This window comes from Pagrus pagrus, assembly GCF_965226575.1.
Source record: "Pagrus pagrus genome assembly, contig: HAP1_SCAFFOLD_29, whole genome shotgun sequence".
NCBI lineage: Eukaryota > Metazoa > Chordata > Actinopteri > Spariformes > Sparidae > Pagrus > Pagrus pagrus.
Window position 1 is genome coordinate 42,746 of NW_028175434.1, and position 14,162 is coordinate 56,907.

General features: G+C 41.3%; 1 protein-coding gene across 4 annotated transcripts in view; it reads left to right on the forward strand.

Annotated features, from left to right (window-relative positions):
- LOC311253657 (uncharacterized protein) overlaps positions 1 to 5,079 on the forward strand; it is a 33,224-nt gene extending 28,145 nt beyond the window's left edge. The window contains exons 1-4 of one of the 4 annotated variants that reach the window (XM_084384162.1): positions 521 to 1,044; positions 2,194 to 2,339; positions 2,462 to 3,516; positions 3,879 to 5,079. In XM_084384162.1, coding sequence (XP_084240288.1) covers positions 3,421 to 3,516; positions 3,879 to 4,406 — 624 coding nt within the window. In that variant the 5' untranslated portion in view covers positions 521 to 1,044; positions 2,194 to 2,339; positions 2,462 to 3,420 and the 3' untranslated portion in view covers positions 4,407 to 5,079. Of the gene's footprint in view, positions 1 to 520; positions 1,045 to 2,193; positions 3,574 to 3,878 lie in introns of those variants that run through there. The other 3 variants (XR_014621770.1, XM_084384160.1, XM_084384161.1) reach the window with 3 other exon arrangements.
- Positions 5,080 to 14,162: the final 9,083 nt, after the last annotated feature.

A 14,162-nucleotide genomic window follows, 5' to 3' on the forward strand; every position in this document is an offset into this window, starting at 1 on the left:
ATTTTTAAACCAAATGAGGCTCACCATTCCAACAAACTGAATGACTTGAAACTTGTTATCTATTCCAAAAGCTCACAACTGCTGGCCACTAGGAAAACGAAGAACGCTCCAATTATGGGACCAAAATGTTCTTGTATTACAATTTTAGCTGAGCAACATACTCAAATCGTATTCATTTAGAATAAAGTTTTGATATTTTTGTTAAACAGTTTTACATGTCTTTTTTGGCCTTAAATGGCCCCCTTTGACCCTAGAGACCCTAAATTTTGCACGGTGGTTGACCCCCCAATACAAGTGTGCCTAAGGATTTTTCATATTGCAGGTTATACTGGTTTACAAAATAAATGTAATGTGTGAAAAATACCATTTGAAAAGTTGAGTGAGGATTTGAAATGTTTTTTCAAGACACAAGAGCACAAATTTAACCGAAAAAGTGAGCACAGCGCCTAAAAACTCTCTCTGTCTCTCTCTTTTTTTTTTCCCAACATCGCGTCATATTACGTCACAAGAGGGAGTTGTATGCTAGCAGCTGCCATAGCTTAGTGTGGGAGCAGATGGCTATTTGTCAGAGCGGTCGTCTTATCGTGAGTCAGTGTGTTTACAGCAGGTTTGGATTGCGTTATCATGGACATGGTAAATTATTCAGTTTGTGGTGGTTTCACAAACTCCAGCCTGTCACGACATCGAGTCCACCGGTCCACCAGAAAAAAAACGGTGCTATCTTCCGTGCCTGGGTGCGTGTTGTGCAGCTGAAGAGACGGGGCTTGACCTCTGCGTCAGCTACGAAAAACTCGGTTGTGTGTCGCTCAGTTTAAACCAGAGGGTTATCACTCCAGCGATCTGATGGAGTTCAACTGGGATTCCGAAGCAAGAACTGTGCGACCCCCCGCCCCCCTCTCCCCTCCAACCCCCGGTGCGGTGCGGTGCCTTCGGTGCCGACAGCCTCATCCGGACCGCTGTCTGTCAGCAGCTGCTGGTGCTGCCGCCCCGGCAGGAGACAGTAACGGATCAGACAGAGACTCAGCTGAACGTGAACAGCCACTTGTAAGTCTTGTTTTATAACATTTGCGTGAGCTAGAGTGGGTGACATCATCGCTAGAGTGGAGAGCAGCTGCAAAAACTTGAGAAAAAACTCTTCATCTTGATTTGGGTCCCACAGCTTTTACTTCACATAGACAATATATACATAGAAATGTAGGAAATCTTGTTGGCTTTCAGGTGATGTTCTTATTTCAGATGTAGGACTTAAACTTTTGGCTGTAGAAGCCCTCGAGCGACAAGCACTCCAGCAACTCCCCCATAAGCTGCAGTGTTAACTTTGAGCCTAAATTTCTGGAGTGGAGCAGACGGTACCGGTTTTGTCTCTCGCTCTGGCTCCCTCATTTTTGACTTTACAGAAATAAAAAAGACATCACATGGTTCAGCAATGTCTCCTGTTACTCACTGTATACATATTTTGGCCATAACCATTACACTTTTTTCTAAACCTGCAGGAGTTTGGGAGGTGTTTTCCCATTCATTCTTATGGGGACATTTTCAACTTTGGTTCTGCTATTGCTCCAGCATATGCAGCTACAGAAACTGTTTGGCTGTCAAACTGTTCAGCTTTTTAAGCTCTTTCAGCCTATTATTTTTCAGCTTTTCAGCCTTTTCATCCTTTTCAAATATTCAGCTTCATGTTCAGCTAGAGAAACCATCCAATTATCAAAATGTTCAGCTTTTTAAGCTCTTTGAACCTATTACTTTTCCGCCTTTGACTTTTCAGCTTTTGAAAAAAGACAGCTTTTTCTGCAAATTCTTGACCATTCATTCTCATAGTTGTATGCATTTTTTATGCATTAGGCAAGTGTTTTCCAGCACATTCAGCAGATTTCCGAAATCAATTCAGCCGTCAGCATTCACGCTGTATTTTCGCAGGAAATACAATTTTTCGAGTTATATATGCTATCTATATGCATACAGGCGGTACAACTCCAACACTATCTGACCTCCATTTTTAACACACTTGAACACATTCTGTGACAGAGCTGTTGTATGGGATTGCAGGTTGGACAAGGGTATATGTAGTAAACCAACCATTGAATGTATTAAGTTACATATTTGTATAAAGATTGACCTCTTATTATCCTAGCTTTCCAGGCACAGCCCAAGATGTGTCATGGTGCAAATTAATAGGTAATTTTCTTTTTTCAGGGCTACTGACAAGTTCATTGTGTGCCAAAGCCAGCTTATGTCTCTATTTACTAACTGCTCAGCCTGTTGTGGAGAAACTGAAGTAAGTAACTCCAACGGAAAGAAACATTGAGACGCAGGAGGGAACTTGTGCAAAAATAAAGCAGGTAAGGGTCTTCTTGTGATTTCTGATGAAAAAGTATCATAACTTGTATTTCAGTTTGTATATCTTGTGTTATTTATGTACTGTAATCTTCTGCCTTTCACATATGTCTTTCATGTCTGTCAGCATTTTTGGCTCCTCATGGATTCTCTGAGAGTGCGAGAGTGCAGCACTGTCCTGTCCTCGTCTGCTGCGGCTCCCCTTTCCAGATCCCTCCAGAAGATCAACAAGGAGGAAGCTGTTGGCATATTCACTGCCAGCATTCATGATTTGATACAGGACATTGATAACTCTGAGGCTTTTCATACTCATAACACTGTTTTTTTTTTTTTTAAATGGGTCAGATGGTATATTTCTTTTGATTATTAATGGATAATAACCGTTTTTTACAATCTGGACCTTATTTCTAGCATAAAATACGATCATTTACTCACCCAGATAACTTTGGTGTCATTACAAGTCGTTCCAACGAAATTAGATCCAGCTGAGAGCCGCGTATATCTGTATAATGCAAGTACACAGGGCAGTGCAATGTAGCCTCTAAATAACACATTATCTGCCGCAAAATTCGTTAATTTCACCAATATTTTGTTATGATACGCTACTGCTATTCCCCTCTGAGTCCGGGGTTAGCTGTTGGTCTGTAGGTTGACCTACTAACCTCTGATCTGGATGATGTCATCTCCGACTGCGGCGCGCCTTGTTGCTATCGCTAATGCTACGGTTCGTTTCTGCGTGTGTCCGACTTGTCTGAACAAAATGAGCAGCTGGACGAAGTTCAGCTTCCTCTCCGCAACCTAGACTTACTAAAGCTCTGGCTAGTTGCACTAAAAATGGACCCGAATGCCGAAGCGGAATGATTATTATCAGAATGAGCCGGGCAGCGGTCGGAGATGATATCGTCCAGGTCAGAGGTCAGTAGGTCAACCTACAGACCCCGGGTGTTGATAACCGCTAACCCCCGGACTCAGAGGGGAATAGCACTAGCGTATCATAACAAAATATTGGTGAATGAAAGAGTTTCGCGGCAATTTTTTATTACTTACTAGTATTACTGTTTTTTTTAAAGAGAGTAATTATTGATAATGGCATTGACATACTGTCATCATATTCTCACACTTTTGATCTGTCTCCCTTCAGGGACCAAAGCTCCTCTCAACAGCAGCAGCAAGAAGCACCAGGTACCACAAGATCAAGGAGAGCCTTATGAACAAGAGTAGCAGAGGCTGTCAAAAGAGGTATCTGCATTCACTACTGACCAATGATGTAGGCATACTCAAGTGTTGGAACCAAGTGATAAAGTCACAATCTCTTTTTCAGTAATTCAGTAATGGATGGTAGTCATTTGTTTTACTCACCCATTACTTGTCCATTATACTCACACAAGGATACAGTAATAAGTCTGCATGAATAATAAAATGCATACTTTGGAACTGTGAGACAGTAGATACAGTAGATCATGGCCACATTCATGCCAACACCAGTAGAATTTTTTTTTTTACAATTGTGTGTTACTGACTATACATTTTTATCATTTTAACAGATCTGTGAAACAATCCTGGGCCATGCCAAAGACAGGTTCTCCTTCACCAGCTACCTTGTGAGTGCCGTGCTGCTAGAGGCAGAGCTGTTTGACCGGCATCTGAAAACATTCCCTGAAGAGGCTCTGAATACCACCATGAGGGCATACCCCATGCTACACAAGGAGAGGCTCAGGACTGAGCTTTCTCTCATCTACGAAAGTCCAGACTTCAGGGGCTCCTGCAGTGCACTGGCTCTGTACCAGGTTCTACAGAGCTACAACCTCCAGGAAACCTTCTCTGAGACTGTGGCGCTGTTGAACATCCTCATAATCACTCCAATGACAACAGCTGAAGCTGAGAGGTGTTTCTCCACCTTAAAGAGGTTCAAGACATTCCTGAGAAATACAATGGGACAGGAACGTCTGAATGCATTGGGCCTGCTTTCCATGGAGAGGGAACTTGTCAGGAACATGCCTGATTTCAATGAGAGGGTGATTGATCGCTTTGCTTGCTTGAAAGAGAGGCGAGCTAAATTCCAATACAAGTGATGAGTGAGTGTGTTCTTAAATGGTGAGTTGTGTTATGTTGTACTCTCCAAATGTTGAATTGTAAATAGTTGTATTGATTGCATATTGCCAGCCAAATATAAACTGAATATGTTCTGGAAAATTTTGATTAATTACAGTTTTGATGATAGTGTAATTTGATTTGATTATCGCTATGGCATCCATGATGGCTATAAATTGTAGACTGTGCTAAATGTGATTTCATGGGCAAACTATTAGATGACAATGTATCTGTTAATGTGTGTTTTATTGTGGAACCAAATTTATTGTATTTGAGACATTTAAATAGCCTAGCTATACAAAAAATACTGAATAGTATGAATATTTTATGTCTGGTGTTGCCATCTAGTGGTTGAACAGGAACACCAAATTAATCAATGAAATGTGACACTGTAAAGCTGGCTATCTGACTTTTATTTATTATTATTTTACCCATTGAATGGGTCACCTTAGCCATCATTGCAACTTTTGCCTAGTGGTGGTGAAACCGAAGCTTTCTGAAGCACTGAACCACTTTGACAAAGTTGCCTGGAAAATGATGCACTGCTTCGAAGCATTCGATACAGTCAAAATAGTGACATCTGCTGGCTGTTGAGGGGAAGAATTGACGTCATGACTTTCATGAGTCAGTTTTTAATAAAATGTATGTTCTCTCACCAAACTTGTGTCATAATGTTACTGTAGTCAATCTAAATATTCTATATATTCTGTCATTGGTAAGTATCAGTACTCCGACATGTATTAGATAATCAATACTAGTTTTTTTATTGCATGATACATGGTAGTAATCTGTACGATGTTGTGATGTAAGCATATCCGTAGCTAATGCGTATACAGTAAGCTAAGCCACCAGTCTCTGACCAACTCTGCACTGACTGTCCTGACACCACAGCTCAATTTCTCTCTCCTCTGGCCATCAATTCTCCTCCTGGTTTTCTCTGCTCTCTAATGTGCATAATGGACTCCTAGTTATACGGTTGTGGTCTGTCGTATTTGTAATTATACACATGTAAAGTTCCCTCGGGGTCAGAACCAGCACCACAATCCATTGTTTTCCTATTGTTCAAACCGACCGCTCTCCCTCTGCCTACGTCACTTCCGTTAAGGGTTTTTCGATGCGGAAGTAAAATTTTCTCCCAAAAACGGAAGTCTTATTTATAAATTTATATTTATAAATATAATTTTAAGAAAAACTTGTTCCTACATTATATTTCTAAGCATTGGTTTAAGGGGGGGGGTCTAACCTGCAATATGCTCTTTAAGTCTTTTAGAATGTGAAAATTTATAAAAATAAAGGGGTTTATTTGAAGACCTCACATGCACCAGGATGACCTTTCAAGTTTCTGAAGGTTGTATGGGCTGGGGACTTTACAAACTGCAGAGGCCATGTCAGGATTTCAGCCTTCTCGGACAAAGCTTTGATCATTTATTAAAGAAAAGGGACTGTCCTGCCTTTTTAAAATTCAAATGTGTTGGGGCGGTGTTTAGTTCAGTTGGTAGAGCACCCGCCCCATGTGTAGAGCAGGCGGCCCTGGTTCGAATCCCACATTCAGCGGCCCTATCCTGCCTGTCATTCCCCCTCTCTGCCTCCCATTTCCTGTCACTCTCTGAACTGTCCTATCAATTAAAGGCATAAAAGCCCCAAAAATATACTTAAAAAAAAAACAATTCAAATGTGTAAAACCTTTTTTTAGGGTCTAATAAACTCACACACAATTGGCCCATGTATCGCGTACCATCACATAAACGGTATCATCATTGCCAGACTTGGCCCACATCTGGTTAACATACTATTTGCCTTGTCAGAAATAGACAAGAAGTGCCGGCTTGATGCCAGATCTGGCCCAGACCTGTCTGCTACGTATCTGGGCCACATACAACTAACCACAAATGGCCCACATTTGGCATGCCATTACATAAACGGTGCCATCATTGCCAGACCTGGCCCACACCTGGCTAACATACTATTTACCAGGTCAGAAATAGGCCAGAAGTGCCGGCTTGATGCCAGATCTGGCCCAGACCTGTCTGCTACTGTACAGACCTGGGCCACATACACCTAACCACAATTGGCCCACATTTGGCATGCCATTTCATAAACGGTGCCATCACTGCCAGACCTGGCCCACATCTGGCTAACATACTATTGCCATGCCAGATGTAGGCCAGAGGTGCCGGCTTGATGCCGGATCTGGCCCTGACCCGCTTGCTATGTGGGGCTGGCATTTCTAACAAGAAAACGGCTTGAAAACAATCTCACTGCACACACCTCTGCTGTGTGTGTGACTGCGGGCACAGCGGGGTTGGTTGCACCATGAGACATGAGAGGGGGGGATTCAATTACATTTTATAAAGATTAAAACACTTTGTTTTATGCTCTAGTCGACTGCCTATACCCCCTATGCCAAGAGCCGGCCCTGCAACCTCCTCTAGGACAAGTATCCAACATTTTAAACTGCCTCATTAAAACAGGTAACACACAACTGAACACCTGCTAGGCTTGCTAGCACAATGTTTCCTTCTGGAAGCGTGGCAAAGCACATAAAAAATAGGGACCCGCCATTTCTGCTATTTTTTTCGACACGCACCCAAAATACAACTAAATGTTAGTATATTAACAATATATGAACATTCAAAACTTACAGCAAGTCCAGTGAGGCTGACTGTTGCCACGTAGGTCCAACTTTCTGCAGTCCTCCGTGCTGCCTGTCTTCGGTGCTCCCCCCCTTTTATTGCATTTTAGCATGTACAAGGCCTATTATTAAATTCCACCTATTTGAAATAATAGAAATAAGAAGACTTTACCATTCTTATATGTAGGCCTTAATTCTATTAACTTGTACTTAAGTTGTGTTTTTAATTTATGCTTACTTAATAAAGAAATATTTCAATTTAATCAAACATTATTAGTATAAATTACTCAAAAAGAAAGAACATGTTACACAAACTTGACATAATTAAGTTAGTAGAACTTTTTTAAAACTTTGAGTATGCAGTACTTAATCTATTTAATTAATTTGAACGTTCGGGTTTACAGTGTAGCATAAGCTGTATTTGACTGAAAAAAGGTCTTTCACTGAAGTTTCCTTGCCTGAACTGGTTGAATGTGGATCTATTTCATGACAAACAAGGTTTTACCTGATCTTTAATTCATTGAGGGTGAAAACTGGCTTATGTCAATTTTTAGCATTTCAGAACAATAGTAGCCAGTCCAGGCTAGGAAACTTGCTTGAGAAACCTTTTTGCAGTCAAATACAGCTTATGCTACTGTACAGTGCACAGAGCACACAGTACAAATACACATAACAAAGTAGAAATATACAGAAAACTGTAGAAATACACAGTGGAAATACACAGCACACAGTATAAATATACAGTAGAATTACACATCACAGCAGAATAACTCCTCACAATAGAAATACTCAGTCGAAATACAGAGCAGACAATAGAAATGCACAGTAGAAATACTTATCACAGTAGAAATACACTGTAGAAATACAGAGCACACAGTAGAAATGCACAGTAGAAATACACATCACACAGTGGAAGTACACAGCACACAGTCGAAATACACTTTAGAAATACAGAGCAGACAATAAAAATACACAGCAGACATAAACATCACAGTAGAAATACACATCACAATATAAAAACACAGTGGAAATACAGAGCAGACACTAGAAATACACAGTAGAAATACACATCACAGTAGAAATACACATCACAGTAGAAATACACAGCACACAGTGCAAATACACTAGAAATACCACACAGTCAAAATACACAGTAGAAATACACAGTAGAAATACACAGCACAGAGTCGAAATACACTTTAGAAATGAAGAGCAGACAATAGAAATACGCAGTAGAAATACACATCACAATAGAAATGCACAGTAGAAATACACAGCACACAGTCAAAATACACAGTAGAAATACACAGCACACAGTGCAAATACACTAGAAATACATAGCACACAGTTGAAATACACAGTAGAAATACAGAGCAGACAAGAGAAATACACAGTAGAAATACACAGCACACAGTAGAAATACACATCACAGTAGTAATGCAGAGCAGACAATAGAAATACACAGTGGAAATACACGTCACAGTAGAAATACACAGTAGAAATACACAGCACACAGTACAAATACACTAGAAATACATAAGACACAGTCGAAATATACAGTGGAAATACACATCACAATAGAAATACACAGTAGAAATACACAGCAGACAATAGAAATACACAGTGGAAATACACATCACAGTAGAAATACACATCACAATAGAAATACACAGTAGAAATACACATCACAGTAGAAATACACATCACAATAGAAATACACAGTAGAAATACACATCACTGTAGAAACACAGAAGAAATACACAGCACACACTGCAAATACACAAGAAATACATAGCACACAGTCAAAATACACAGTAGAAAAAAGGAGGAGACAATAGACATACACAGAGAAATAGAAATCACAATAGAAATACACAGTAGAAATACACAGCACACAGTGCAAATACACTACAAATACATAGCACACAGTCAAAATACACAGTAGAAATACAGAGCAGACAAGAGAAATACACAGTAGAAATACACAGCACACAGTAGAAATACACAGTAGAAATACACAGCACACAGTAGAAATACACTAGAAATACATAGCAGACAGTAGAAATACATTGTAGAAATACACATCATAAAGTCCAAATACACTGTAGAAATACACATCACAGTGGAAATACACAGTAGAAATATAGATCACAGTAGAAATACACATCACAGTAGAAATACACAGCACACAGTACAAATACTATAGAAATACATACAGTAGGTACTACTTCAAAGTGGCCATTTCACTCGCGGGGAGCGAGATTCACGCAACGCGTGAAATGTCAGTGACAACTGTAGCCACTAGGTGGAAGCATAGTACTGAATTGCAGCTGAAACGATTTTGGGACAATTCCACATTTGACCACAATGTAGCTGCAATGGAGAGTGGCGCTGTTTTAGGCTACAGGTAGAGTGAATGGAGAGGGGGACTGCTAAACCGTATCATATTGATTCAGACTGATTGTTTCACAGCGGTGGGACACCTCAGTTATCTGGGTGACCTTGGATAATCACTTGTGCTTTCTTTGTTTTACAGTAGAGCTAAACTACATTAGTCGTTTTTTAAGGAACATTTGTTTACTGGTAAAATTGCCGACCTGAATTATTGTCCCAGTCCGCCCCCGTGAGCATATATCACGGCCTGACTGGATGTTGCTTAAATATAAGAATAGCCAATAAAAATATCTGATACCCTAAAGACATCTGAGGTTGTGATTTCACTTGCTCGCTCGCTGCAGCCATGGCTAATAAGCGGAGGCAGAAACAATTACGCACAGCCTACAGAATTTTCTACGTCCATACAAGCATTTAAGAAATTATTCTTATCAGTTCCATAATTCAGAGAGGATTTTTACTCAACGAAAAAATTTATAAAGATCATCTTTTAGGTTGAAGACACGACAGCAGCACCTATGTCCAGACGCTGGTGTGTGTTATGACTGACGTATAGCTCCCCTGGTAGAGCAGCTCCCTCAGAAAGCAGAATCTGGCCCTATTGTGAGTTCGAATCTCAGTTTAGGCTGTAACTTTAGTTAATGTGTTTTCTTTTCTCATCATCATCATCATCATTATGATCACATATAGCTCCAAGTTTGAGCAAATAAATGAGCAAATGAGCATTAATTCTCTGCCGGGCCGCGGCACCAGCTTTCCTGCTTGTGTACATAAAATACATTAAATTCTGACACCACAACTGTAGCGTACCGAATATCAATAGATGATAACCAGAAAAAAAACGTTCTATTGATCTGATTCACCGGCTTCATGGACGTCGGAACTATTTTCTGAGAGGGGGGGCGGGGGAAGCACGCACTTTTATCAATGATTAAGGATTTGATTTTAAGTTATTTTATAATGGCGTGCAGTTATAAGAGAACTAGATGGATGAACACGGCATCTTTATTGTTAAGAAAATGAAACTCCAGGAAGCTCCCCACTGCGTAAAAACGCAGCGCAGCCAGGAGCTGCACCTCCGGGCTGAGGGCAAAATTGCAGCGGGTTGCTCTCTGGATGTGTGGAGACAGAGTGATCAGCCGTTGGATCTCCGCACGGGGCAGCCGGTACTTTGCCTGGACAGCCCGGTCTGACAGCACGTCCAGTGGGGAGAAGTGCTGACGCACGTATGCATTTATGTAAACCGTCTGGCTTCGCGCACGGCGACGCTGTTGGTTCGCAGCGAGAATGTGCTGTATTGTAGCCATCGTTTCTCACACGCGCGGACTTTGGCAACGCATTTATATACTGTAGAGTAGCAGGTGAAGCCTCTCTGGATGAGGTTCAGTTGAGTTTAATTACATCTGTTTCCTTGATATCTGTGAAATGCCACAGGGTTGTTGTATTTTTATGTGTAGCAGCCTACTATAAACTCATATGCAGATATGTGTGGAAAACTTAAACGTGTAATTCAATAACAAGGTTTTTTCTTCTTCTTCTATTAGCCTATGTTTCTTGCGCCAGTGGTCCGCAGCTATGAGCGCATTTCAACATTGAGCATTGTTTTATTATTTCGAAAAGTGGAGGATGTAAATTTCCCTGACGCGGCTTGATCACTGAGCATTTGGCTGTAAGAAGGCTGTTAAGAGTGGGTCAGCTCGATCTTACATTTCCTTCTTAGTGAAAGATCTTCTTAAGCTAAGAGCGACTCTGGAAAACACATCCTTCTTTCACAGCGTTCTTAAGAGCGCTCCTAAGAAGATCTTAGCACTTAAGAGCTCCTTAACGAATCTGAGAAACGCGGCCATTGGCAGGGCCAGACACAGCTTAATGAGCTTCTCCACCTCCGAATGCAGGATGGACACATCCTGGATGGTGCTTACTTCTCGTCCCCTACACACATTCCTCAGTATGGGGGAATGCAAATGTTAAGGCATCTGGAACAAGTTGCTTAACTGGAAAGACCACATCCATCCCCCACACTTTTGAAAAGCTTGCTACGCCAGCGCCCCCACCCCCACCCCCGCGCGCTGAGGACAGCAAAGAGGTCTGCAACAAATACATTGATCACTTGGCCAAGGGATCTCCTCCTGCAGGGAGACGGCTTCAGGGACTCAGTCCGCTTTAAATAACCTTCTGTATATCCGACTACTGTGAAGCTGCTGATTATGTATTTTAATAAAGCTAGAGAAAACTGTCTGACATGACGTGGCGTCGTTCTTCTTTCTATAAGCCTGTTGTAGAAAATAGAAGGAATAGAAAGCACAAATATTTGTGTTAAATTCTGACACCACAACTGAAATAAAGAAAGCCGGTCATAGACGTCGGAACTCACGCACCCCATCAGCCACCCTACCCACGGGAAGATACGAGAAGTAAGCACCATCCAGGATGTGCATATGGACCTGGTGCGCTCCGAGGCGGAGCGGCGTTTTGATCAGGAAGGACTCCGCATAGCTGCAGGGCGAGAGCAGGCAGTTCTTGAGGCGGCTCAGGGGAAACGAGTGGATGTGGGTTCCTCGGAACTGACCCCCTTTCCACGAGAGAGGTGGAGAAGCTCATTAAGCTGTGCCTGGCCCTGCCAATATCTGTCGCGGCATCCGAGCACTCTTTCTCAGCCTTGCGCAGGCTGAAAACCTGGCTGCACACCATGACGCAGGAGAGACCAACACATTTGACCGTTATGAACGTTCACAGTGACCTTATGGATGAAAGCGATGTCTCGACCCTGCTTAAAATCTTCATCAGTGGGTCAACTGAGAGAAGGTCCACTTTTGGATATGCATGAAAGCCCTGAGTCAGGAGCGCAGACTTTTCTTTTTTTCATTCAAGGGTACAAATAATGCCGTTATGTTCCTTAAATGGCTTGATTTAGTGATCAAAGTTTCATTTTCTTAACAATAAAGATGCCGTGTTCATCCATCTAGTTCTCTTATAACTGCACGCCATTATAAAATAACTTCAAATCAAATCCTTAATCATTGATAAAAGTGCGTGCTTCCCCCGCCCCCCCTCTCAGAAAATAGTTCCGACGTCCATGAAGCCGGTGAATCAGATCAATAGAACGTTTTTTTTCTGGTTATCATCTATTGATATTCGGTACGCTACAGTTGTGGTGTCAGAATCTATGTACACAAGCAGGAAAGCTGGTGCCGCGGCCGGTGGAGAATTAATGCTCATTTGCTCATTTATTTGCGCAAACTTGGAGCCATATGTGATCATAATGATGATGAGAAAAGAAAACACATTAACTTAAGTTACAGCCTACACAGAGATTCGAACTTGTATCAGCGGGTGATTCTGCTTACTGAGGGAGCTGCTCTACCAGGGGAGCTATACGTCAGTCACAATGTTTTCATGTGCCTTATCTTTCACCGACCCGCTGCCCCAGCTGACACACCAGCGTCTGGACATACGTGCTGCTGTCGTGTCTTCAACCTAAAAGCTGATCTTTATACACTTTTTCGTTGAGTAAAAATCCTCTCTGAATTATGGAACTGATAAGAATCATTTCTTAAATGCTTATATGGACGTTGAAACTTCTGTAGGCTGTGCGTAATTTAAAAGGCTTCATAGTGAAAAAAAATCATTCATCTCATCCGCCATCAACATCATCAACAACTCACTAAGTTTGTCCTTGCTAGAGGGACCCTGTAGCGACAGGCTGAAGGAAGGAGTTGGAATGAGGTGTGGAGTGGGTGAGGTATTATTAGCTACATTCTTGTATTTAAGCAACAATGAACAGAAACATAAATCAGGCAACTCTGTCCATTCCCGTTCATGGTCACTGCTCCCTGCTGCTGCATGTTGTCGTCCTCCTGCTCACAGATGCCACCTGGTGGTTGTTTGGGCACATTGCCGCTTCTCATGAAAACACAATTTATCCGCCACTAAAAAGGTGTGTGATTCTCGCGTGATTCACGCGAGAATCACGCGTGAACTCGGCCACAACGAAGTAGTACCTACTGTAGCACACAGTCAATATACACAGTAGAAATACAGAGCAGACAAGAGAAATACACAGTAGAAATACAGAGCCAACAATAGAAATAAACAGTAGAAATACATATCACAATAGAAATACACAGTAGAAATACACAGCACAGAGTTGAAATACACTTTAGAAATACAGAGCAGACAATAGAAATACACAGTAGAAATACACATCACAGTAGTAATACAGAGCAGACAATAGAAATACACAGTGGAAATACACGTCACAGTGGAAATACACGTCACAGTAGAAATACACATCACAATAGAAATACACAGTAGAAATGCACAGTAGAAATACACAGCACACAGTACAAATACACTAGAAATACATAAGACACAGTCGAAATATACAGTGGAAATACACATCACAATAGAAATACACAGTAGAAATACACAGCAGACAATAGAAATACACAGTGGAAATACACATCACAGTAGAAATACACATCACAATAGAAATACACAGTAGAAATACACATCACAATAGAAATACACAGTAGAAATACACATCACTGTAGAAACACACAGAAGAAATACACAGCACACACTGCAAATACACAAGAAATACATAGCACACAGTCAAAATACACAGTAGAAAAAAGGAGGAGACAATAGACATACACAGAGAAATAGAAATCACAGTAGAAATACACATCACAATAGAAATACACAGTAG